Source organism: Malaclemys terrapin, chromosome 9 (genome assembly GCF_027887155.1).
Source record: "Malaclemys terrapin pileata isolate rMalTer1 chromosome 9, rMalTer1.hap1, whole genome shotgun sequence".
Lineage (NCBI taxonomy): Eukaryota > Metazoa > Chordata > Testudines > Emydidae > Malaclemys > Malaclemys terrapin.
The window spans coordinates 84795642-84823108 of NC_071513.1; the positions used below are offsets into that span (position 1 = coordinate 84795642).

A 27467-nucleotide genomic window follows, 5' to 3' on the forward strand; every position below is an offset into this window, starting at 1 on the left:
CCAGTAGCAGAACTCCAAACTCCTAATACTTTCTGTCAACTATTAATCAAAACTCACTACAACAAAGTTAGGAATCTTACAAATACTTGGTATTTTATATGTTAACTTGTTAAAATTAATTGCTTGGACTCATTCTTGTGTCAAAATCCACACAATACAGAAGGCTGAGGGTTTTCAGGAAACCAGTTACAACTTCTTGATTCTCTGGTCCAATTTACAATTGACCCAGCATAAGGGCAGCCTTTGATCTACTCTAACCAAAGCCACTTGCCTATGATAGAACCCACTGTGGCCTGGCCATGCCCTCTTCCTGCCCCACCATGATAGCCTCATACTTTGGAGGTTGCAATGGGGTGGAGGAGGACAGTACTCAAACATTACATTGTAATTCATTGTGTTAGCAATTACAAAACAATCTGATGGAACAGACTTCTTAAAGCCATTTTAAAATAATGGCAGAAATATTTCTAACATGTAGAATTGACATTGAAAATGCATCTGATCACTGTAGTAAAAGACACCACCCCTCAATGTGTTGGCAGAGATGTCAATACCAAGGGGGAGGAAATAGGTAGTAAATTTTCCATTAACACATATATTCAAACCACTGTAGAGATAATATAAGCAATGTAACCCCCATTTGAGGATTATCTTCTCTATTTCAGAAATGGTGAAACTGAGGCAGGTTAAATAGTTCTCTCAAGTCATACAGAAGGTGATGGAGCAGTGATTAAATACTAATACCTAGCTCTTATATAGTGCTTTTACCTGCAGATCTTAATGCACTTTGAACCATATCATTATCCCCAGTTCACAGATGGGGAAACGAAGGCACAAAGGTAAACTGATTTGCCCAAGGTCACCCAACAGGCCAGTGCAAAACAGGGAATGGAACCCAGCTCTCCCAAATCCCTGACAGTGCTCTGTCCACTAGGCCACACTGACTCACTAAAACTTTAGTCTGATACTCCATGCTAAATTATCTTTCTGTCTGGAGTATAAATCATTACTCCTTTAATTAATCAGATGTCTGTACATTGTTTTTAACACAAAAACTGCTATACAAGTACTAAGTATTTGCACTACCTTAATAGTGTGCACATTAGAAAACTAAATAGTGATCTGTAGCACAGATGACATTGTGAGTTCTGAATAAAGGTTAACTTTCTACATTTCACAAACATTCTGAACTCTGAAAACTGGATGAGAAAATGATGTCAGGTATACATAAAATTCATACATTTCAGGTTGTGTTAACATGTTTTTTTGTCTTCTCTCTACTAGTACCTAGAAAAGATGGTTAGTACTGTTAATTACCATATTGATCAACATAACTGCCTCTCTGCTTTATATGTCAATTACTAGGGAGACTTGGGAGCTATTGATGAAAAGTATGACGTGGCTATCTCATCATCTTGTGGTGCCTTAGACTACATTGTTGTAGATACAATTGATACAGCTCAGGAATGTGTGAATTTTTTGAAGAGTCAAGGAATTGGAGTTGCCACATTTATAGCCTTGGACAAAGTAAGTATTGGTTTTCTGGAAATAAGTTAGACTTTTGACTCCCCCCCTATATTATAGGCCACTCTGAACAAATATCTTATTGTATATGCCAATATAATAATCGATCTCTTGGGTTTTTTATCTTGCAAGTGAGCAGACTTCTCTTTGGTAACATTATTTGATGTCCACTGGCATTCTGAGGAATGTGGCAACAGTATAGTGCTAGGGAACTACTGTGTACACTCAGAGGCATTAGTTCACCTTAGAGTGTTAAAACGTTGTTCTAACTTATTCTGAGATTCCTCTTCTTCCATATAGATGAGAGTATGGGAAAAAAGTATGAATAAAATTCAGACTCCAGAAAACACTCCTCGTCTCTTTGACGTGGTGAAAGTAAAAGATGAGAAGATTCGCCATGCCTTTTACTTTGCATTACGTGATACTCTAGTAGCCAATAACTTGGATCAGGCTATCAGAGTAGCATTCCAAAAGGACAAAAGATGGAGAGTTGTAACTTTGCAAGGACAGATCGTAGAACAGTCAGGTATTTAAAAATACATAACTAAATTTATGTCTTCACGGTTTTATTGTTGGATAGCAAATTGAAATTAGCTTGCTAACTTCTTTTCCCTATCCTACTTTAGGAACAATGAGTGGAGGTGGACGTAACGTAATGAAGGGTAGAATGGGATCCTCCGTCGTGGTTGAAATTTCAGAAGAAGAGGTTAGTTCATAATTGCACATAGAAAAGTGTTTCTTCAAAATTCCTCTCCGATATTTACACTGCCTGATTTTATTTAGACCGTTTTATATACAAACATTGTGCAGAGGAAATCAGCATTGCTTAAATATTACTTATCAATCAATGCTATAGCTTTCTGGAAAAGACTAAATAAACCTGATACTGTTAATGAGATTTGTATTAGAGTATTTCAAACCACATTGATAGTTGCATAATGTACTTTAACTTTATAAGAATTTTGTTCTCTCTCATTCCACTGTTACACTGTGTTTATAGATGTTACACTGATTTTATATGCATGTGTACATGTGACACCTTATTTCTGCTTATTGGTAGATTATTAGTCTTCACCTATAATGGCTAGGCAATTGATTGAAAGAAGAAACGAGTGCATGGGAAGAACTGAAAATAAGGAACTGTTGTGCAGGAAAACCGTTTATATTGCCTTGGGAGGCCACACAGGAGCTTAAATTTTTTAGGTTTACGTTCTAATTCTGCAATGCAGTTTGTTCAAGATTTCTGCAGTCCACAAAAAGACCAACCAGACTAACTTCACAACCAGGCAAATCGGTTGAAACTATAGTAAAGAACAGAATTATCAGATATGTAGATGAACACAATATGTTGGGGAAAAGTCAACAAGGCTTTTGTAAAGGGAAATCATTCTATTAGAATTCACTGAGGATGTCCACTAACGTGGACTAAGGGTATCCAGTAGATATAGTGTACTTGGACTTTGACAGTGTCCCTGACCAAAGGCTCTTAAGCAAAGTAAGTAGTCATGGGATAAGAGGGAAGGTCCTCTCATGGATCAGTAACTGGTAAGAAGATAGGAAACAAAGGGGAGTGTCAGGGTTCCCTCCCCACTCTGAACTTTAGGGTACAGATGTGGGGACCCGCATGAAGACCCCTAAGCTTATTTCTACCAGCTTAGGTTAAAAACTCCCCTATTCCTTGGATTAAGTAACGCTGCCACCACCAAGTGATTTAAACAAATAATTACGGAGGGCCACTTGGAGCCCTACCTTCCCAAATATCCCCCCAAGCCCCTACACCCCTTTTCCTGGGCAGGCTTGAGAATAATCCCCCAAGCCCTACATCCCCTTTCCTGGGGAGGCTTGAGAATAATATCCTCACAAATTGGTACAGATGAACACAGACCCAAACCCCTGGGATCTTAAAATAATGAAAAAACAATCTGGTTCTTAAAAGAAGAATTTTAATTAAAGAAAAGGTAAAAGAATTACCTCTGTAAAATCGGGATGATAAGTACTTTACAGAATAACAAAAGACTCAAGAACATAGAGGATCTCCCCTCTAGGCAAAACCTTAAAGTTACAAATCCAGGGATAAACCTCCCTCTAGACAAGGAAAATCACAAGCCAAAAATAAAAGTAGGCTAACGCATTTCCTTATTATTACTTACTAATTCTAATTGAGTTGGATTGCTTGCCTTCTTTATCTGTCTCTGACAAGCACACAGAACAGACAGACAAAGAACGGACAAAACAAAGCCTTTTCCCCCTCCCCAGATTTGAAAGTATCTTGTCGTCTTATTGGTCTTTTTTGTCAGGTACCAGCTAGTTTACCTGAGCTTCTTAACCCTTTACAGGTAAAAGGATTTTGTGCCTCTGGCCAGGAGGGAATTTATAGTACTGTATACAGAAAGGTGCTTACCCTTTCCTTTATATTTATGACAAGGAGCAGTAATGGTCTGTTTTCCACAGTGAGGAGTGGTAAAAAATGGGGTCTGCCCAGGATCTGTACTGGGACCAGTGCTGTTCAACTTGTGGGAAAAGAGGTAAACAGTGAGGTGGCAAAGTTTGCAGATGATACAAAATTATTCAAGATAGCGAAGTCCAAAGCAGACTGTGAAGAATTACAAGGGGATCTCTCAAAATGAATGACTGGCAACAAAATAGCAGATGAAATTCAATTTGATAAATGCAATATAATCCACATTGTTCATCATAATACCAACTATACATACAATATGATGGGGTCTAAATTAGCTGTTACCACTCAAGAAAGAGTCATCCTGGATAGTTCTCTGAAAACATCTGCTCAATGTGCAATGGCAGTCAAAAAAGCTAACAGAATGTTAGAAGCCATTAGGAAAGGGATAGATAATAAGACAAAATATAATGCAACTATACAAGTCTCTGGTATGCCCCATCTAAAAAATAAATAAATAAATAAATATATATATATATATATATATATATATATATATATCAGAATAGGAAAAAGTACAGAGAAGGGCAACAAAAATTATTAAGGGTATGGAACTGCTTCCATATGAGAAGAGATTAAAAATATTGGGACCATTCAGCTTAGAAAGTCTAAGGGGGGATATGATAGTGGTCTATAAAATCATGAATTGTATGGATAAAATGAATAGGGAAATGTTATTTACCCCTTCATAATACATGAACCGGGGAAATTAATAGGCTGCAGGTTTAAAACAAACCAGAAGAAGTACTACTTCACACAATGTACAGTCACCTGTGGAATTCATAGCTAGGGGATGTGAAGGCCAAAAATATAACTGGTTTCAAAAAAGAATTAGACAAGTTCATGGAAGATAGCTCCATCAATTGCTATTAGCCAAGATAATCAGGGATGCAGCCCTATGTTTTGGGTGACCCTAAGCCTCTGACTGTCAAACACTGGGACTGGACCACAGGATGGATCACTCGATAATTGCCCTGATCAGTTCACTCCCTCTGAAGTACCTGGCACTGACCACTGTTGGAAGAAAAGATACTGGGCTAGATAGACCATTGATCTGAACCAGTATGGCTTACTAAGAGCAACCCAAAAGACAAAGACCCTCAGGAACTAGATTTATTTGAAAGAAAGATCTATTCATCAACATTACTGCAAAAAAGGCCTGGTAATTAACAATTTGTAACTGCAAAATTACCCTCCTTTCTAACTAAACTCCCACAAGACTTAATAGAGGAGTTGAAAAGCACCATTTCAGAGGATCAGCTAGTAACGAAAACATTGCTGTAGGCAGCCATGGCTACAGCAGACATGGAGGCTTGATCTATGGCCACTGTAGTAACTATGTGCAGAGTTTTGTGGCTTCAGGCCTCTGGCATTCTGAGAGAAGTGTAAAGTCAACTGAGGATTTACCCTTCAAGGGCACAGAATTATTTAGTGCACACATTCATGACTGATATACTGCACTCTCTTAACTATTCCAGGGTTACACTCCATTGTCGCATCTGATGAAGTGGGTTTTAGCCCACGAAAGCTTATGCCCAAATAAATTTGTTAGTCTCTAAGGTGCCACAAGTGCTCCTCGTTCTTTTTGCTGATACAGACTAACATGGCTACCACTCTGAAACCTGACTCCATTCTTTGGACATCTTCACCTCAATCCCAAATCATAAGCCCTGTCAATATCAGGGGAAATCCAGGCAGGAGGCATCTACCTACCTTCAGCAATGGTAATTTCCTCTATAAACATGGAGGTGCCTTCTCATCACCCGTGTGTCAAGAGGCTGTCAACAACATGGGATAATGCCAGTTGTTCTCCATTTTCCAGGAGTCAACAGTAACCTAGCAGACTTCCTGAGCAGACAATCCATTGCCAACCATGAGTGATCTCTGAAGACTTCCATCAAGCCAATATTTCATCAGTAGATTTGTTCACCATATAAGACAATGCAAAAGTCCAACCTCTTCTTCCAGAAGAGGCACACATCAAGCATCATTATAGGATTCCTTCCTCATAACCATGGGATCAAGGTCTCGTATGCATTTCCACAGATTCCTTTGATTCTGAAAGTTATATGTAAAGTCAGACAGAATATAGCTACGCTGATCCTGATAGCTCTGTATTGGTCGAAACAATTCTGGCTGACAGATTTCAAAATGCCTATTCAGCCTTCCACACCACTTTCAGACTGTCTAAACATGATATCAGAACTGAGGGCAGATACTTCATCAAGATGTGAGGTCACTATGTGTAACAGTCTGGATTTTGGCTGGTTGTGTCATACCAGCATAAACAAGAGATACAAGTATAAGAGGTTCTTCTACAAAGTAGAAAACTCTCCACAAGGAAGACTTATTCCTCTTATATTGAAAATATTTTGATTTAGGCTGTCCAACGCAACCTGGATCGCTTTGAAGGCCCCTACACTCAAAATTCTTGACTACAATTTGAATTCACATTCTATTACATCACAGTCCATCTTGGAACATTATCGGTATACCACTCTCCCTTGTAGTCATGTTCATTTTTTTTTTTTTCTTCTCAGCTACACATTCACCCCCTAGTGATAGGAGAACCTCGGACATGGGATCTCAGTATTGTCCTTACAAGCCTTATGGAGCCCCCCTTATGAGCTCCTTTCTGAATGTTATTTATACCGCTTTACTCTCAAGACAGACTTTTTAGTTGCCATTACTTCAGCCAGAAAGGTCAGCAAACTGGAAGCTCTCAGGACTAACGTTTACTCAACATTCCACAGAAATGAGGTGGTGTTGACATCATCCCAAATTTATTCCCAAAGTTGTGTCAGACTTTTATTGGAACCAATTTATTTATTTACCTGTTTCCTTTCCAAAACTCCATTCCTTCCCAGGAGATAAACGCCACATCTTGGACATTTCAAGTTCTTTGATCGAACAAAGTCTTTCAGACTGTCTGCTTGTATTTCTTTTGCTGTCTTTGGTGCTTCTAAGGGTCAAATTGTGTCTTCTCCAAGAATATCAAAATTTGATATACAGTGCATAACACATGTCATATGGTTGATAATCTCTCCCTCCAAATATTAAAGATCGCTCCACTAGAGTATACTTTACATCTTCTCCATGCTTCAGGAACATCCCCATATCTGAAACTTGCAAGGCAGCTATGTGGAGTAATCCCTTTACTTTTAAACACTTATTCATTTGACCTGGCCATGAGATCAGATGCCAAATTTGGTACGGTGGAAGTGTTTAGTCAGTGGTGGTCAGGATTCCTCAGTCCTACCTTTCTGGTGGACACTACTGATCAATCACTTAGTGGAATCCACACAGACAGATACTTGAAGAAGAAAAAATGTTACTTACCTTTATAATAACAGGTTGTTCTATATGGCATCTGTGTGGCTCCCATGACCTGACCTCCATGCCCACTTTTCTGGAGTCGTTCTTGTATAGGATTCTGAATTATCATGGGAAGAGTTGCAGCCGCTCTTCCCTTTATGCTCTTGGGTGGGGGGAATGTGAGGACATGCATTGCCCAAGAACCTCATGCACATGCACCTAGAGTGGGATCCACATTGATGACCAACTGAAGAGCCACAATTAATAAGGAGTTTCTTTCAGTTTCCCCTTAAATAGCCATTATTTACCATTCTCTGGCTCTCCATTCTTTTTCCCTGATTTTAATGCCTCTTGTGCTCCCTTATTCTAGGGGACTTAATTTTACATATTAATTACCCTGTTTTATTCTGCTGTCTCTATTATTCTCACACCAAGCTGGCTACTCCTTAAATCCTCATCTTTGGCTTTGTTGCACATTCCCTACCTCAGGTCCTGTGCTGCCTAGTGATTTTTAGAAAATCTTTGGACTAAAGACTGTTTTATTAACTAAGGGGTTGTCTATAGATAAATCTGCACAAGTTTAGTTACAGCTGTTCAAAACCTCTTGTGGGGATGCTCGTTTTGATTTGTCTTAAACCTGTTCCTAATCAACTCTAAACCAAACCAAAGTAATCCTGGTTTAAACTGACATAAATGTCCACACCGTCTCTTAACCCAATTCAACTTAATCTTCTTGAAATAACACCTTTATTACAAACCAGTGCAATTCTGTGTGTAGACAAGTCCTCATTCTTTCCCCTTTCAGGGCTATCTTCTTTTCTAAATAGGTTTACTATTTTCTCATCAACCCTTTTACCACCATCCCATGTCAAGTCTTCTCTAGTGTCACCTATTTGTAAACTTCTTCCCTGCCCCAAACATTCTGCCAAGAAGTCGTCTTCAGTTTCCTCTTCTATTACTACTCTGTCTCTTCTTTTGCTGTCTGAATCTGTCTCCTCAGCAATAATCTTTCTTGTTTGTTCTTCCCTGAACTTTTGTCCCAGGTTTTCTGTTGTTTCTTTTGTTTTTAGGAGATTATAAATTTTTCTGGGGTCTGGGTCTTGTTGTGTTGTACATCTCAGTTTAAAGAGATGGTGCTATATAAATGATTTTTGTAATCAGTAACTTTTATATAACATTTATATTTATAGGCCAATAAAATGGAATCTCAGCTGCAAAAGGATTCCATAAAAGCAATGCAGTATCAAGAAGAGAAAGTGAAACTTGAAGAAGCCATAGTAAAATTGCGTCTGTGTGTCCAGGAAATGAGAAACACTTTAGAAAAGTATACTGCGAGTATCCAGGTAACTGTGTTTATTACTGAGAGGTGCTAAGTATCTCCATAATTAAGGCTGAACGTAGATAGCCATTATATTAACTTTGACAGCTCCTACACTCCTTGCTAACATGAAAAGTCTTTCATTCTTAGTACAGTATTCTAACAGTCTTCTATTTTGTAGAGTTTATCAGAACAAGAAGTTCACTTGAAAGTCCAGGTTAAAGAACTTGAGGCTAATGTAATTGCTGCTGCTCCTGACAAAAACAAACAGAAACAACTAGAAAAAAACCTTAATACTTTCAAAAAAGGTATGTTTTATTTTAGTTCTAGATGCAAACTATAGTGAAGTCCACTTACCAATCACGATTGGGGTGAATTTTATAGCTTGTTTTGTTCAGATTGGCCAATGATATTTAAAAAAAACTTTGAGGCACATTCTCTTCTTCCAGTGCTGTTTTACAGGAATACTTTTAGGTAAAGTCCTTTTCTGACTATTTTTACTTACTGTTTTCTTACTGTTACTTTCAGTTGTTCATTTTCACATCTAATTTAGGATCTTTACCACCAAAAACTGTGTTGTAGGTAACTCATTTAAATGGTTGAAACATAATTTGTGTTGTATTTTTACTGATATTTCTTAATAATGTTGAGGTTTATTAATCCAAAAATTAATATGAAAAGGTCCAAATCTTTTTTGTTGATGTTTTTACTTTAATTCAGCTGCACGACACTTCATATGATTGATGTTGTGCACACCATCACAAGCAATTCAGATCATAGTTTTCGGCAAGCAAACTATGCCTCAACCCTGGACAATAGGGACTCAAAAAGTTAGAAAAATTATGGTTTTGTACATAACTTGATAAAGAATTGCCTTAATCACAATCACTGGACTTTATTCTTTGTTTTTGTATAGACCTATTCACTATAAAATACTTACAAATTATATAGTTTTGCTGTTTATGAAGAAATATGTATCTTAAAATACAGGAATCTTTCATCGCCTTCATTTTTCCAATTAAAGAAACAAAACAGTAAGCATGATTATTTTCATGTAATTTTTTGTTTTTGGTATAAAATAAGGATTATGCATTAAAAATTTGACAGTTCTTCTTTTAATATTTTTTCTTTCATAACACTGCCTTCACAGAACCATACTATAGGAGAGACATGCCTGTCCAGATGGCCACAGTACTTTTTTTGAGTGGTATTGGTAGCTTGGGAGCATGCACACATTTTTGTATCCATATATTCTACTAACGGAGGATAGAAATACCCCACCTCTAACCATCCCTCAGTTCTTTTTCTTCTGCCAATTGGGGTAGACATGAAAACTTGCCTCCTCTCCTTTGCACAGAGTGACTAGCTTTGTTTTTGCCTGAGGAGGTTGTGTAGGCTAGGACTATAACATATAACAGTGTTTAAAAGAGAACTGGATAAATTCATAGACGTTAAGTCCGTTAATGGACATTAGCCAGGATGGGTAAGGAAGGGAGTCCCTAGCCTCTGTCTGTCAGAGGGTGGAGATGGATGGCAGGAGAGAGATCACTTGATCATTGCCTGTTGGGTTCACTCTCTCTGGGGGACCTGGCATTGGCCACTGTCGGTAGACAGGATACTGAGCTAGATGGACCTTTGATCTGACCCAGTACGGCCATTTTTATGTTCTTATGATACCCTAAAATTAGGCTCCTAAGTCAGCACTTAAATAAGAGGTCTGATTTTCAAAGGTGCTTAGTACCCTAGAGTTCCCATTGAAATCTAACTGAAAACTGTTCTGGAGATTCTCTCAGGTCAGAGGCCTTGAACCAGTATGCAATGATATTGGACTTTTTCTTTAAAACTACAAAATTGTGATTAGCAACAGCTAAGATTTATTTAGCTGCTATCTCAGCATATCACACTGTTTTGAAAGAGGTCTTGATATTTATTTGTCCACCCTTTTGTGAAGAGTTCTTTAAAGGTCTTACAAATCTGTACCCTTCTGTTCATAAACTGTTTGGTCCCCAACATCTGAATTTGTTTTTGAATAGGCTTACAAAAGAGCCCTTTCAGTCTGTCGGATCTTGCTCTCTTATCACTTCCTACGCTGTCACTTTCTTAGCCATTACTTTGAATAGGGGAGTCTTGTAGTTGGCTGCACTATTGGCAGATTTTTTTATAAGAGCAAAGCTGCTCCTGGGCCTGGCCCCACATTTGTAACGAAGATCGTTTCTGGTTTTTATTTCAATCACTGTCTCCACTGATAGCTTTACAAAGCCACAATCATCCTGGAGAAAGTGGGTTACACACCTGGATAGTAAGAGAACTTTTGGCTACTGCTTAGAATTCTTGAAACTCTTAACAGATTATCATTGTGACCTCTGGAGAAAACTAAGGGGCAGCCAGCTTGGCCAAAGGATATCTAACTGGTTGAGGCTTTGTATTTAATCCTGCTAGAAGAGCTAGTTGGCTTAGAAAAGTGGTTAGCTATCCTGGCAAGCAAAGCTACAGAAGCTTAGAATAGGCCAGGGTATGATGCATAACCAGAGGAGTTAAGGGAAGGAGGGTCAGTGCTATAGTTGCTGTAAGTTTGTATGGAAGTCAAGGGTAGAGTTCTGTATAAAAATTATAGATGCCAGAAGGAGCTGGTGAGCTTTCTTGGCTGAAAATTAGGTTGGTAATCTGATGGGAGCCCTAAAGCTGGCTATGGACTCTGGCCACATGGGAGAGCAGATGGTAAAAGTGGAAAGGCTCAGGAGATGTACCATTTCTTTCAGCTGAGTTCAACTCCTTTTTGGTAGAGGTTGTATTTTTATTAAAAACACTTCATATTTTTGGACATAGAGGGCTTTATATTCAACGCACAATTCTGTGGTATCTAAATATGGTCTGCTGATGTTCAAAAAAGTTTAAATATATGGAAAAACTACTGAATAAGGGTTAGTTATTCTTTCAGTGCTAGCCTCTTCCAAACTTTGACAGTCAAATGAATGCAGAAGATAATAATTATGGTATTGTCTGGAAGATTATTGACAAGGGTTTATGTAGCCACATAATGCATCCAAGGACAGTGATGCAGTAATGGATTGTGGCTAGGTCTACATTAGAAACTTTTGCCAGTATAGTAATGTCTGCTAAAGGTGTGACCTTTTGTGACATTTCATAAGTGTTTTTGGCTTATGTACATTATTTTGTTCAGGGAACTGGTATAAACCATACTGGCAAAAGCACTTTTTTGACTATATAACCTATGTCTCCATGAGGAGGGCTTGCTTGTATAGGTATGTCAGCAAACCTCTAATTTAGACTTAGCGTGTTTGTTTTAGCACTGAAAATAATAGTTCTGTGAACTGATTGAAATTAATATTTTTAACAGGAGAACTGAATTTAAAACTATCATTTTTGTTTAACCATCTCATTCACAAACTTTTGTATTGACAGATTATGAGAGTGTTGCTGAAAAGGCTAGTAAAGTGGAAAGTGAAGTTAAAAGATTACATAATCTCATAATTGAGATCAATAATCATAAACTGAAAGCTCAGCAAGACAAACTTGATAAGATAAACAAGGAAATAGATGAGTGTGCTTCTGCTATTACTAAAGCCCAGGTGGCAATCAAGACTGCAGACAGGTAAAGACTCCTATGTGCTCAAGTTACACATCAGCACTGAGACTGTAGTGATGATATGTTTTTATCTTGGTCACTTCACAAACATTAATCCCTTGTTCCTGAGGTTTGTCAGCTTAGGGGTCATGACCACCTTCTCTTTCTTTTATGGCTAGAGGGAAGGGACACACACTTTCTCTCTTCTAACATGGGGCTGATTGTGATAGAGAAAGAAGTGAGAACCACTACCCTCACACTTAGGTTAGTAGTATACTCACATTATAGAAAGAAAAACTGAGGAGTAGAGGTTAAGTGAACTGCCTGTGCTATGGCCTCATGGGTGAGTCATTTTTAGTGTCCATTAGAATTAAATTCTCTGCTTCCCAGTCTAGTGTTTTAGTTTATGGCAGATATTTTAATGCATTCATTGGGAATACAAAAACATCCTACCAACTGGAGCTGAGTTTTATAAACTCTTCCCCAGTTTTTTAATCTATATTAATTGATGGTAATTCACGATTTGAGTAGATGTGGCTATTGTCATTGGTGCCTGCAGCACACTTATTAACCAGCAAGTCCTTGACTAAAACCTCTTTGAATTCAAAATATTATTGTCTCCTAGTTGTAGTCCTCATACCGAACATGGCTGCCTCACAGGAAAAAAGAAACGTAATTTTTGTACATTGTTACAACAATGACCTTTTCGTTATCTGATACAAATGGCAACCTCAGTTGTTTTTCTATAATCATTTGCCCATAATGAACGAATGTACAAAATTTTAAGATGCAAGTTCAAAATGGCACTTGAATAACTGAAATCTGAAAAGATCTTTTGGTGACCTCTGCCAGAAAAAACTGGGGATATGTTGTATACTCAGCAATCCATAACAAATACATACACCAAATGTCAAGATTCTAACTCAGTGAGAACACAAATTAAGTAATCCTATTACAAGCATCTGTTGTAGATATGAATTCAGGAAGGAAGACCCCATTTATTGTAGTATTTCCCAAGGATAAAAATTGGAGTGTAAATAATAAAGTAATCCTTACCTGTTGATGATTACATATAGCACATTTATTTTCTCTGTAAACAAGTCTAATGGTGCGTTCCAGACCTTTAATTGTTTACCATAATTGTAAATTAATAAGCAAACATCTTAAATACCTATTTTATTCAGAAATCTGAAAAAATCAGAAGAATCTGTCCTTCGAACGGAGAAGGAAATTGGAGATAATGAAAAGGAAATGAAAGATCTAACAGAAGAGTTAACAACATTGGAAGAGAAAGCTACTGAAGTTATGAATAACTGCAAACAAGCTGAAGTAGGTGTAATATTGTTTTTTTGTGGTTCTTCCAAAAGGATGTACTTCACAGGACTAATAACTTTCTACAAGCAGAGATTATGGATAAGGAGGCTTGCAATCTTACCAGATTTTTGTAGCAAGCAGACTTTCACTAAGTGCTAGTGAATTTTCTTAGCCATTGGCATCTAAGGTCTAGGCATAACATTACCAAAAGTGGTTGCAAGTTTGGCAAGAAGTGTATTCATGAAAAGGATATCTAAACCTCAAATTTGGTCATCTTAAAAAATATTTGGGAAATGTCTCTTATCTTATAAAAAGTCTTCCACTCTTCTTCCTACCCTCCAAAAATCCAATCAAGCATAAAATAGAAGAGGGTCTTTTGTGAGGCCTACAGTGCCTTGTGCTCTTTATTGCAGAACCATCATGAAAGCAGATGTTAAATATTTTGCCCTACTGACCCAGTTTTCAGGCAGATTTTAAATTTAGGATTTTTTACCTCCGAGTTACCTTGATCCATTCTTCGGAGGTTAACCAACAAAATTTACAAGAATGCTGATCTGAGGTGCTTAAAGCAGAATTCTTAGTTTCAAATTGCACCTAAAAACTAAGCAGGCTGCCTTAATGGGAAAAAACACATGCAAACAAGAAATCAAGATGGGGAAACGGTGCTCTTGGTTTGTTTAAGGGTAACCTAGAAGCCAAGACCTGTATGTTATACAATAACATGGGTATGCAAATAGCAGCATAATTCTCCTCTTTCAAGTTGCTGCCTAAATTGGCAAAAATGATGCTGTCTTGTCTTCCCTACTCTTTTTTTTTCCAAGAGAAGAAGGGAGGCATCCAGTGGCAGAAGTTGGGGAGTGTTGCAGTGTAGTCACCTACCTTAGCTGAACATCATCCATGGGTCATGAGAGAGCAAGTACCAGGCAGCCTGGGTGGGTGATGTTCCCAGGAGTAAGGCAGCTTCTATGACACCATCCCTACCTACAGGAACTGACTGTGTTCCAAAGCATACTCGTAACAGAATTAATATAATCCAACTCGGCAAATTCAAACACAGATTTCGAGTGGTTTGTTCAGATTCGGAAGCTAGTTTAAAACAAATGCTAGCAAAAATGTTTCTTCAGTGTATATTCAGATTTTAACTAGTACTTATTTAAAACTATGGAGACTATAACAAACTTTTTTAAATTATAGGACTGGAAATGCAAACCTTTCCCAAACAACTAACTGAACTTCACCGTCACATTTTTTCGTGTTTCTTAGGAGTCATTACCAGAGGTTCAGGAGGAGCATCGCAATTTACTTCAAGAGATTAAAGCAATTCAAGAGGATGAACATGCTCTTCAAAAAGAGGCTCTTAATATTAGACTTAAAATTGAACAAATAGACAGTCATATTGGTGAGCATCAAACAAAGATTAAATATTGGCAAAGAGAGGTAAGATTTAATACTTAATATTTTATTTTGGTTTCATATTTTGAACTGTAAACCATGAGCGATTAATCTCAGTGTGATGACAATTTGTCTCCTGATAAATGGGTGAATGTAACCAAAAACATTTTTAAAAACTGACTTTTAAAAAATCCTTGGTATAGAGTATATGTTCTTGAAATGTGATGGCTCTGAAAAGCAACTATAAAAATGGCACCTTCCTTTTCAATCAACCTGCTCCCTCTGTGAATTCATTTATCAAGAGTTATGATCAAAAGATACCTGGACTAGAAACTCCAGTCCAGTTTCTATGCCCTGGCACCCTACTTTGGTGCAAGTTGATGAAGGTGTGGCTCACATTCCTTGGAGCCATTGAGCCCATGCAGTGGACAAAAGGAGAAGAGTTTTGATTCCAAATACATCCTGGTAGGTCAAAAAGTTAAGGGTTCCTGCTCATCCTAAAATTCAGGGACCTAAATCAATACATGGTCAAAGAAAAAACTCAAGATGGTCACCTTGGGAGCCATTATGTCTCTTCCAGAGGCAGGCAACTGCCTATGCATGCTACACCTGGTGGATGCTTATGGGCAGATAGGGATGCTTCCCAGACACTTTGTGAATAAAACTACCAATTTCCTTCTTGAGGTGATAGTCTGCTCCACATTTTCATGAAATATTTATTGGTAGTCTTGGCTTACTTGCACAGGTTGAACTCGCACTTACTCCCTTATATGAATAATAGGCTGAATAAAAAAATCACTCTGGAGGATATTAAAGATATCTGATCTTTTCACAACAGGGGTGTTGGGTAGTTAACCGTGAATTTTAGTAACTCCAACGTCCAAACCTGTTCTTTAGCATAGAGATGGGATATACAGAAATGCTAATAGATACATCAATTCAAATACCCTCTTTCCAGATCCTGTCTTCTTCCCTGGTTGATGCACATCTCCATTTCTTCAGGGAAATAGATAGCATTCAAATCTAAGGCCTGTCTGAACCTAAAAGTTGCACTGATTTAAGTAAAATTCTTTTTAAATAGAATTAGCAAAACCAGACCAAATCCCTGTGTGGCTATACTGTTTACAACTGTCTTAGATTGAAGTAGCTCAACTTGGTCAATTACCAAGGGAAATTTAATCAATATAAGATAGCTGTAACCAGTTTTAAGTGTGCCCACATAGGGACTTGCTCTGGTTTCACTATTTCATCTGATTAAGACACCTACTTAAGACAGTTTTATTTAAATCAGTGCAACTTTTGTGTTTAGACAAGGCCTTATTTACAGCCTAGCTTTTAAAGTTACTTTTGGGGAAAGCAGAATGCAAAAATCATTTCTCTTTTCCCTTACAAAGATGAATATTTTACTAAGGCTTCATTCCCCAGATAGAACTAGCTGCTTCTCACTCATCCATGAACTGATTGGAATGTTCTTTGTAGAATATTCTGAGTAGTGTATAACCATTAGTAACCAGGGTGACTTGCATATTTACCCACTACTGCTGCCTGTAGACACTCGAAAACCCTAAGACACATTTGTGAGAATCCTGCATGAATGTTTTGAGAAGCAGAATTATAAGGTAAAAGACTGCATTTGTTGACCTTTGATGCATATTGTAAAGAGACTGTTTTCCCAGCTCTGAATAGAGTAGGTTGAATTTGGACCAAAAATGAGTTGGAGTGGGAAAGAAATAATTGTTAGTTTTGGAAGGCTGTGTGGGTATTGATCCAGTGGATTTCACCAGATTTTTTTAAATTGGTACTATTTAGTATTAAAAGCTATTTTCAAGGTTTATTTGATAACTTGTACTGTCAAGCATAAACATGATATTCAGTAACTGTCTAAACTGAATTATAGATATCAAAAATAACACTGCATCCCATAGAAGACAAACTAGTTGAAGAGCTTCCAGTGCTAAATCAAGAGGAACTTGAAGCAATTAAAGATCCAGACATTCTAACTAATCAGATAGCTCTTTTAGAAGCCCAATGTCATGAAATGAAACCAAACCTTGGTGCCATTGCAGAATATAATAAAAAGGTAAGGCTTTGTTATTTACCATTAGTATCACAGTAGGCTTAATCTCTTTACATTGCTTTACTATTATCTCCAGCAGGTGGATAACTTCTTGTATAGCAAAAACAACGAGGAGTCCTTGTGGCACCTTAGAGACTAACATTTATTTGGGCATAAGCTTTCGTGGACCAAAACCCACATCATCCAATGTATGAAGTGGAAAATACAATAGGGAGGTATGAATACACAGCATAGGGAAAGATGGGAGTTGCCTTACCAAGTGGGCGGTCGATGCTAACGAGCCAATTCAATTAAGGTGGAAGTGGGCTATTCTCAATAGTTGACAAGAAGGGAGAAAAAAATCACTTTTGTAGTGCTAATGAGTTCAGTGTAAGCAAGGTGGCCCATTTCAAACAGTTGACAAGAAGGTGTGAATATCAGCAGGGGAAAATTAGTTTTTGTAGTGACCCATTCACTGCCAGTCTTTATTCAGGCCTAATTTGATGGTGTCCAGTTTGCAAATTAATTCCAGTTCTGCAGTTTCTCATTGGAGTCTGTTTTTGAAAATATTTTTGTTGTAGAATTGCCACTTTTAAGTCTGTTATTGAGTGTCCAGGGAGATTGAAGTGTTCTACTGGTTTTTGAAGTATAGCTTTACTTAATTTGGCATTGCTTGAATCAGTCAACATGTAATACTCTGGTCACTGCTGTTGGAATACATGGTCACCCGACTAATCAGGCATTTTTCTTGGAGTAATTTTCCACATGTTCCTCCAGGATCCCTCTTCCCAAAGAGGTAGTATAGACCATCACAGCCAGGTCAAAACAGCCTCAGATCTTAAAAAGACAGAAGAAAAGTGATGATGAGGAACAACAGCCACAAGGGAAGAACTACTGCTCTCCTCGTCCTCCCATGATGAGACAATTAACCCCATCTACGCCTGCCTCAGTGGATAACTGTAAGGCATTACAGGACCTCAAATGCATGGTAGAGACACTGGATATTCCACGACAAGTGGTGCAGGAGAAGTCCCGCAAGCTCCTGGATATCTTGCAACCCTTCCACGTTCGGCACACTTGCCATGTCAATAAACGAAATTCTGTTGGAGCCTTCAAAGAACCTATGGCATATGTTAGCATCAATACTGGCCACATCCAGGCAATTCGACAAGAGGTATAAGGTCCTTTCCAAGGGATCTAAATACTCTCATTCCCATCTAGTACCAAGTTTGCTTCCAGTGGCCACTGTACAGAAAAGGTTGAAATAACAAGGATCTCTGAGATCCACACTCAGGAAGAAGTACCTAAAGAAAATAGACTTTTTGAGGCACAAGGTTTACTTATTAGCCAGCTTCCAAATGTGTGACTAATTATCAATTCTCCTCTCGCAGTATGTTTACTTGAAATGGGATAAACTGTTTGTGGACAACCTACCAGAGAAACACTAAAAGGAACTGAAAGCCATAATCACCATGGAACAGTGCCTGGACATATCTATAACCATTACACGTACTATAGCTACATCAATAGCAACGACAGTGTCTTCGGGAAGGTCCAGACTACAACTGAGGACTTTCACTTGAGGGTAGTGAACTTTTTAATTCAAAATGGATGAGGTCCTCCACTTGTTAAAGAATACCAGGTCCACTGTGGATTCATGGGGTTTGTATGTTCTAGCCCCATGAAAGAAGGAAGCAAGACAACAGTCTTCCTTCAGGCAGCATCTCTCTGCCTTTTACTAGTACCAATCCTAGAGGACGTTGGCACTGCCAAGAAGGAAGCAGGTTCTAGTGAAGACAACTCAAAGCCTCTTCCTTGGCTCCTGCACAGTCTGGATATTCAGCCAGGATCATTGCACACCCTCCCTCCCCGTTGGCAGCTGCATTTTTTTATTTTCAGGTAGCCTGGATCACTTCAGACCAGTATGTCCTAAAAATTGTAAATGCGATATTCTATCTAATACCAGTTCCTTCATATCCACTGACCTTTCTTTCAAACCTCATTGCCTTTTTTCACAAGATACAGATGAACCTTTTTACAAACTTGGAGCAGTAGAGGTACCCTAAAAATTCAGGAGCAAAGATATTTATCCCTATTACTTTCTCATCCCAAAGAAAGGGGGTTGGTATCCAATTCTGAACCTTTGTTATCTTAACAAATTCATCCATCATTTCAAGTTCATGATGGTGACTCTGGCTTCCATAATTCCTTTGTTAGAGCTTCAGACTGGTTCTGGGCTCTCTACCTCCAAGGGAGTGACTGTCACATCCATTCATCCAGAAATATCCCAGGTTCCTAGTAGGAAGGCCTCACTGCTGGTACAGAGTCTTGTCCTTTGGTCTTTCAGCAGCACCAAGGGTGTGACATTGTGGCAGATCGTCTGAGAAGACAAAGGATACAGTTCTACCCTTACCTCAATGAGTAGCTGATTCTAGGTAGATCTACAGTGACAAACTCAACTCAAGTAACTTTAGAGCTGTTTGCTATCTTGGACCTCAAAGCCAAAAAGAGAGAAACCCACACTTATTCCAACTCAAAGCATAGAGTTCGTAGGAACACTATTAGCCCTGGTCTATACTGGGGCGGGGGATCGATCTAAGTTACGCAACTTCAGCTACATGAATAATATAGCTGAAGTCGACATACTTAGATCGACTTACCGGGTGTCTTCACCGTGGTGAGTCGACTGCTGCCATTCCCCCGTCGACTCTGCCTGCACTTCTTGTGGCGCTGGAGTACAGGAATCGACGGGAGAGCGCTCAGGGATCGATTTATCGCATCTAGACTAGAATCCTAGAATATCAGGGTTAGAAGGGACCTCAGGAGGTCATCTAGCCCAACCCCCTGCTCAAAGCAGGACCAATCCCCAACTAAATCATCCCAGCTAGGGCTTTGTCAAACTTGACCTTATAAACCTCTACGGAAGGAGATTCCACCACCTCCCTAGGTAACCCATTCCAGTGCTTCACCACCCTCCTAGTGAAAAAGTTTTTCCTAATATCCAACCTACTCACTGCAACTTCAGACCATTGCTCCTTGTTCTGTCATCTGCCACCACTGAGAACAGCCGAGCTCCATCCTCTTTGGAACCCCCTTTCAGGTAGTTGAAAGTAGCTATCAAATCTGCCCTCATTCTTCTCTTCTGCAGACTAAAAAATCCCAGTTCCCTCAGCCTCTCCTCATAAGTCATGTGCTCCAGACCCCTAATCATTTTTGTTGCCCTCCGCTGGACTCTTTCCAATTTTTCCACATCCTTCTTGTAGTGTGGGGCCCAAAATTGGACACAGTACTCCCGATGAGGCCTCACCAATGTCGAATAGAGGGGAATGATCACATCCCTCGATCTGCTGGCAATGCCCCTACTTATACAGCCCAAAATGCCGTTAGCCTTCTTGGCAACAAGAGCACACTGTTGACTCATATCCAGCTTCTCGTCCACTGTGACCCCTTGGTCCTTTTCTGCAGAACTGCTACCTAGCTATTCGGTCCCTAGTCTGTAGCAGTGCATGGGATTCTTCCGTCCTAAGTGCAGGACTCTGCACTTGTCCTTGTTGAACCTCATAAGGGTTTTTTTTGGCCCAATCCTCTAATTTGTCTAGGTCCCTCTGTATCCGATCCCTACCCTCTAGTGTATCTACCACGCCTCCTAGTTTAGTGTCATCTGCAAACTTGCTGAGAGTGCAGTCCACACCATCCTCCAGATCATTAATAAAGATATTAAACAAAAACGGCCCCAGGACCGACCCTTGGGGCACTCCGCTTGAAACCGGCTGCCAACTAGACATGGAGCCATTGATCACTACCCGTTGAGCCCGACGATCTAGCCAGCTTTCTATCCACCTTACAGTCCATTCATCCAGCCCATACCTCTTTAACTTGGCGGCAAGAATACTGTGGGAGACCGTATCAAAAGCTTTGCTAAAGTGAAGGAATAACATATTCACTGTTTTCCCCCTCATCCACAGAGCCAGTTATCTCATCATAGAAGACAATTAGGTTAGTTAGGCATGACTTGCCCTTGGTGAATCCATGCTGACTGTTCCTGATCACTTTCCTCTCCTCTAAGTGCTTCAGAATTGATTCCTTGAGGACCTCCTCCATGATTTTTCCAGGGACTGAGGTGAGGCTGACTAGCCTGTAATTCCCCGGATCCTCCTCCTTCCCTTTTTTAAAGATGGGCACTACATTAGCCTTTTTCCAGTCATATGGGACCTCCCCTGATCACTGTGAGTTTTCAAAGATAATGGCCAACGGCTCTGCAATCACATCCTCCAACTCCTTTAGCACCCTCGTATGCAGTGCATCCGGTACCATGGACTTGTGCTCGTCCAGCTTTTCTAAATAGTCCTGAACTACTACTTTCTCCACAGAGGGCTGGTCACCTCCCCATGCTGTGCTGCCCAGTGCAGTAGTCTGGGAGCTGACCTTGTTCGTGAAAACAGAGGCAAAAAGAGCATTGAGTACATTAGCTTTTTCCACATCCTCTGTCACTAGGTTGCCTCCCTCATTCAGTAACGGGGCCCACACTTTCCTTGGCTTTCTTCTTGTTGCTAACATACCTGAAGAAACCCTTCTTGTTACTCTTAACATCTCTTGCTAGCTGCAACTCCAAGTGTGATTTGGCCATCCTGATTTCACTCCTGCATGCCTGAGCAGTATTTTTATACTCCTCCCTGGTCACTTGTCCAATCTTCCACTTCTTGTAAGCTGCTTTTTTGTGTTTAAGATCAGCAAGGATTTCACTGTTAAGCCAAGCTGGCTGCCTGCCATATTTACTATTCTTTCTACACATTGGGATGGTTTGTTCCTGCAACCTCACTAAGGATTCTTTAAAATACAGCCAGCTCTCCTGGACTCCTTTCCCTCTCATGTTATTCTCCCAGGGGATCCTGCCCATCAGTTCCCTGAGGGAGTTAAAGTCTGCTTTTCTGAAGTCCAGGGTCTGTATTCTGCTGCTCTCCTTTCTTCCTTGTGTCAGGATCCTGAACTTGACCATCTCATGGTCACTGCCTCCCAGGTTCCCATCCACTTTTGCTTCCCCTACTAATTGTTCCCTGTTTGTGAGCAGCAGGTCAAGAAGAGCTCTGCCCCTAGTTGGTTCCTCTAGCACTTGCACCAGGAAATTGTCCCCTACACTTTCCAAAAACTTCCTGGATTGTCTGTGCACCACTGTATTGCTCTTCCAGCAGATATCAGGGTGATTGAAGTCTCCCATGAGAACCAGGGCCTGTGATCTAGTAACTTCTGTTAGTTGTTGGAAGAAAGCCTCGTCCACCTCATCCTCCTGGTCTGGTGGTCTATAGCAGACTCCCACTACAACATCCCCCTTGTTGCTCACACTTCTAAACTTAATCCAGAGACTCTCAGGTTTTTCTGCAGTTTCATACTGTAGCTCTGAGCAGTCGTACTGCTCTTACATACAATGTATGTACTAGACTGGATCGATCGCTGCCAGACAATCCGGCGGGTATTGTAGACATACCCTTAGATTCCAGGTCATTGAAAGCTTACCTCCAATGAGAGAAATTCCAAACTATAATGAACATCAGTTAACGTAAAGCTTATCCAAAGGCACCACTGAGAATGTGCCTCAGACTCTTGAGACACACTTCCCCATGCAGTTCACTTGTGCTGTGTGCAAGGGTGGCTAAAATCAGCATATTAAACCAGCAGGTACCACATGGACATGATGCTTACATCCTTCAAGAAGTCATCTCCTTATTAAACTAGTGGAAAGATCCTCTTCAGGTGTAGAACAGAACATCCTCTGTGCACCTGTGTCTTGATGATAGAGTGTCACTCAGAGATGGGGAGCTCATCTAGATCACCTTCAAACTTGGGGCCTTGGTCCCCTCTGGAAGCTAATTCCCACGTAAACATCCTATGACTCAAAGCTACCTGGCTGGCATACCTCAATACAGACCCACAATCCAAATGTTGACAGAAAATACTACAGCTGTGCATTATTTCTGATTTCATAATCAGACCACAGATGGTCTCCACTGTGTCAGGAGGAATTTGCATTCTGAATCAAATGCCACCAGTGACTCTCTACCTTCCCAGCCTTGAGAACATCTTGGCAGATCAACTCAGAGGCAGTTCTCAGACCACCACAAGTGGTCAGTCAAAGGCACAGTTCTACAGAACATCTTTTACAAATTGGAGTTGCCCAGCAAGACATGTTTTGTCACTGACTACAACAACAAGACATTTTCTTCCAGAGGTGGTGCATTCCTATGTTCCTTGACATAGCCACCTATCTCATCTTTTGGACACTGGGATTGCTGTATGTAGGCATGACACAGGAATGATTTTATTATGATACCCACAGTGTGGATTAGACAGTTTTAGTATTTGGTTCTGATGGACCTCTCAGTACAGCTCCCCACACACGCACACACCATCCCCAGTGCAATCACCGTATTGGCCCTCCCCAATAGTCTCACAGAAAAACTGTAAGATTCTGCACCTGGACCCAGCTTCCTTACATGCAACAGCCAAATGCTGGCTGGATTGCTTCCACTGAAAGAAGCTGTTCAGCTGAAATTCAGAACATTCTGTCTCAAAGCATGAAAGGCTCAACTAGCCCTAGAGCTCAGAAAGCTGCTGCTGTCCATTTGAAAAAAATCCTTATTTTTTTAATTTGTAGGACAGCTACATGGAATTTGGTCCATACTTTTACAAAACACTACTACTAGGCATAGAGTGCCAGACTGGATGCTCATTTTGGTATGACTGTCCTGTAGTCATTGCTTAAGTTGGACACTTAGTACCAAACTCTAAGTAAAAAGACTACTACTTGTTTTCCACCAAGAATAGAATCCATGTGGACATTCGCTCAAAAAAGCTTAGTTCCCTTACAATAAATGTGGTTCATCAAGAAGTGTTCTCCATGTGGATTCTATGACCCTCCCTTCTTTTTTAAGGTGATAATGTCAGTGGCTATCTGCTACTAATAGTAAAAAGTGCTCTTTCAAAAAGTAAAAGTAACTTGGTCTGAAATTCAATTTAAGTAAAGGAACAACTGCATTTGTTTCCTTTTTTCCCCCCCCTGCAGGAAGAACTGTATTTGAAGCGTGTGGCAGAGTTGGATGAAATTACCAATGAGAGAGACAACTTTAGACGGGCTTATGAAGACCTTAGAAAACAAAGGCTTAATGAGTTTATGGCAGGATTTAATGTAATAACAAATAAACTAAAGGAAAATTACCAAATGCTTACCTTGGGAGGAGATGCTGAATTAGAGCTTGTAGACAGTCTGGATCCTTTCTCTGAAGGAATCATGTTTAGGTTTGTCAAACATTTGGTCATACTGAAACTGTTTTTAATCATTGTTAATTTCTTAACCTGATTTTTATGGTTTAAATATTCATTGAACAGCTCTAAAACACGAACTAAAGAAGCAGAAAAGTTATTCTGAACCAACTATGGTGATCAGTTCTTTTATGAATATTAATGGAAGGATAGTAAGGAAAGACACATTTTATTGCACTGTTTCAGAGTTAAACAAAATAGATGAACTCTAGGGGGAGAGAACAAATGTAATGTAGCTTGTATGGAGAAGTCACTCCTTCTGTCAAGAAAAAATAATTGTAAAGTGACACCAGCTGCTCTGGGGCTTCAACATGGAACATTAATCTGTAAGGAATTCATTATTTCCAACATAAATGGAGTGAAATGATTTGGTTTACGGGAAATTCTGTCCATTTTAGTAATAGTCTACACATAAGATTGTGTGTGGCTGGTTTTGAAGAACATAAGTGAATATTACGGGTTCTGCCCCATGTGTCATAAATTGATTGTGATTGTAGATCCATTCCATATTAAGTGTAAAGAGCACTTCTGAAAGGTAACTACTCAAGTGCTTTTAAATATTATTATTTCTACTAGGGACATTGAAAGCTTAAGACAATATGAGTATTATTGAGGCATGAAGATTTTTCATATAATAAACTAATTTCTACACTAATAAATATGAATGGAATTAATTTATAAACTCTTAATTGTTTCAGTGTACGGCCACCAAAGAAAAGCTGGAAGAAGATTTTTAATCTATCAGGAGGAGAGAAGACTCTTAGTTCACTAGCTTTGGTTTTTGCACTTCATCATTATAAGCCAACTCCCCTTTATTTCATGGATGAGATTGATGCAGCCCTTGACTTTAAAAATGTATCAATTGTAGCATTTTATATATATGTAAGTATTTCTCTATAGAATAACTACACTGCAGTATTTACCAGAATAGTTTTCTCCCTCCCAGAAATTATCAATGCTCTTCTGTAGCAATTCATAAGTGATGCTCAGCATGTAGCAGCTCCCATTGTTCTCAATCCTGGGTGCCGAGCTCTTCTGAAAATCAGGCCCCTAACTTTTATGGGGTATGAGCTTTTTAGTGGTTTGTTTGATTGGCTATTTGGGAAGAGAAAGCAACTATTATATTATACTGTTGTTGTTTTTATTCTTCCTCAAATGTCAGGCAATACTTTTATTTTAAAATACTTTAACAGAATATCTAACTTTAGGCGATTATACATTACTACTTTTTATCTTGCATTCCATGTTGCATAAAACCAGCATCCCTAAATGGTTTGCCTTCTAATAACAGAAGGCTACTTCCTTCTCACTGTCCTCCGTAGAGGAAAATACAATCAATCTTCTCTGCTTTTGTGTAAGTTGTAAAGCAATCCCAGTCTTAAGAATTCTGACAGTTTTGTAGTTTACCTTGTTGCATTGTAAGTAAGCCCTGTGGAAATCAAAAAAGAGCAAAAGAACTGTAGCTATAGTAGTCTGCAAGTGTAGTGCATTCGATAATGTAGGCTTTGATCCTGCAGATGACTTATGCAGGAGTATAGTTTTACTCGTATAAATTGACCTCAGTGGAATTACTCATGTGAGTGAAGTAACACCTATGCAAAAGTATTTGCAGGATTGGGCCTTGATCATTAGAATTAGGATTATACTATTGCAAAGCCAAACTACTGAGGCCCACAGATTTTCTGGACAATCAGTACCTGAGAATCTGTTTTTCCTGAACAGTAACGCATATTAAAAGAAGGATCCTTTTCTAATGTACAGCTGTTATAAATACAAGATTTCCACGTTATCTGTACTTGCTTTAATGACTACAAACTTCATATCAGAGTACAGTTTTTTTAAATATTGTGAATTAATATGAAATGATTTATTTCTTTTCCAGGAGCAAACAAAAAATGCACAGTTTATCATCATCTCTCTGCGAAATAACATGTTTGAAATTGCAGATAGATTAATTGGAATTTATAAGACTCACAATACAACAAAAAGTGTTGCAACAAACCCAAAAGTTATTGCATCTAAAGGACTTGCTGAACTTGGTTCTGTCGGATGCTGCTGAATGTGTACTCTTCTGTTCTGAAGAAAGTGAAATCTTATTACTAATGTGTATTTTCACTGTATTTCTGCTGCTCATCTATATTCTATTATCTTGATTTTGTCTTGTGGTACATCATAGTTCCATAAAGTTTTGTAAATATCTTAGCTTTCATGATTTGAGCTTCTTAGTAAGCCAAGATTTGCAGAAGAGCTAATATTTTCTGTTGATTGGCTGCACTTAATTTTTGTAGATATCTTAATTTATATCATTTTGAGCATAACAGAACTGTTTCCAAAAGTATGTATTTAGTTGCATTTTAAATTCCCATTCCGTAGGCTTTATATCAATGTTTGGGTTCTACCTGTAGATTTTTAAACAGCTTTTTACTGAGTATTTTATTAAAATAAAAGATAACTAACTCAAGTTCTTGTTGAATACCTATTGTGCTCAGAGATGTTTCTGTGTCCTATTGCTGGAAGTGTGATGCACACAGTTCCCATGATTAAGAAAAGAATGTGCTTATTTAAACACTAATTACAGCAAGGATTTGGTGCCCCATTGTAATGGTGCTGTAAAACTTAAAAGAGCTGCTGCCCCCAAAGACTTTGCAATATAAATATGGACAAGATCTGACAGCTGCAGGTAGAACACTGAGGGGGATATGCATTGAGGGGGAGAAGAGGTAAGGAAAACAGTAGTGACAGTTTTAGAACACAAGCTTACATATATTTGCTATGTGTACAATTTAGAGGCTTCAGTTTCTAAAATAGGGGAATGTGGTTAATGAATCACTAATTACCCATTATAATTAGGCAATGCACTCTGGTACAGACAGATATTAAGGAACAGGGTAGTCAGCTGTGCAGATTTGATTTGAGGAGGGTGTTCCATGCATATGGGGCTGCAGGAGATAGAGGCTGTTATCATGGGGGGAAAGGGAGGAGATAAGAATGGGCGAAGCTGAGTTTAAGTATCTTGAAGATAATAATATTCAGAAGTTGGCAGTGGAAGTTCTTGGGGCAGGAGAAGTGACAAGTCAGAAAGATTATTTTAGCAACAGCATATCTTTTAATATAAAAGAATAGCACAATTGTGTAGGGACAAAAGCTGAAAGGCTAAAGCAAAAAATGATTGACACCTAGAAGAGACATA

At 39.0% G+C, this 27467-nt stretch overlaps 1 protein-coding gene across 5 annotated transcripts in view; it reads left to right on the top strand.

Annotated features, from left to right (window-relative positions):
* The window catches only part of SMC4 (structural maintenance of chromosomes 4), a 103097-nt gene extending 76359 nt beyond the window's left edge, over window positions 1–26738 (top strand). For all 5 annotated transcript variants that reach the window (XM_054040383.1, XM_054040385.1, XM_054040388.1 and 2 more), the window contains 12 exons: window positions 1366–1527; window positions 1825–2050; window positions 2151–2230; window positions 8488–8640; window positions 8797–8923; window positions 12039–12228; window positions 13386–13530; window positions 14779–14952; window positions 16805–16987; window positions 24021–24253; window positions 24976–25159; window positions 26160–26738. In XM_054040383.1, the coding sequence (XP_053896358.1) occupies window positions 1366–1527; window positions 1825–2050; window positions 2151–2230; window positions 8488–8640; window positions 8797–8923; window positions 12039–12228; window positions 13386–13530; window positions 14779–14952; window positions 16805–16987; window positions 24021–24253; window positions 24976–25159; window positions 26160–26336 (2034 nt within the window). In that variant the 3' untranslated portion in view covers window positions 26337–26738. The remainder of the gene's footprint in view (window positions 1–1365; window positions 1528–1824; window positions 2051–2150; window positions 2231–8487; window positions 8641–8796; window positions 8924–12038; window positions 12229–13385; window positions 13531–14778; window positions 14953–16804; window positions 16988–24020; window positions 24254–24975; window positions 25160–26159) is intronic.
* Window positions 26739–27467: the final 729 nt, after the last annotated feature.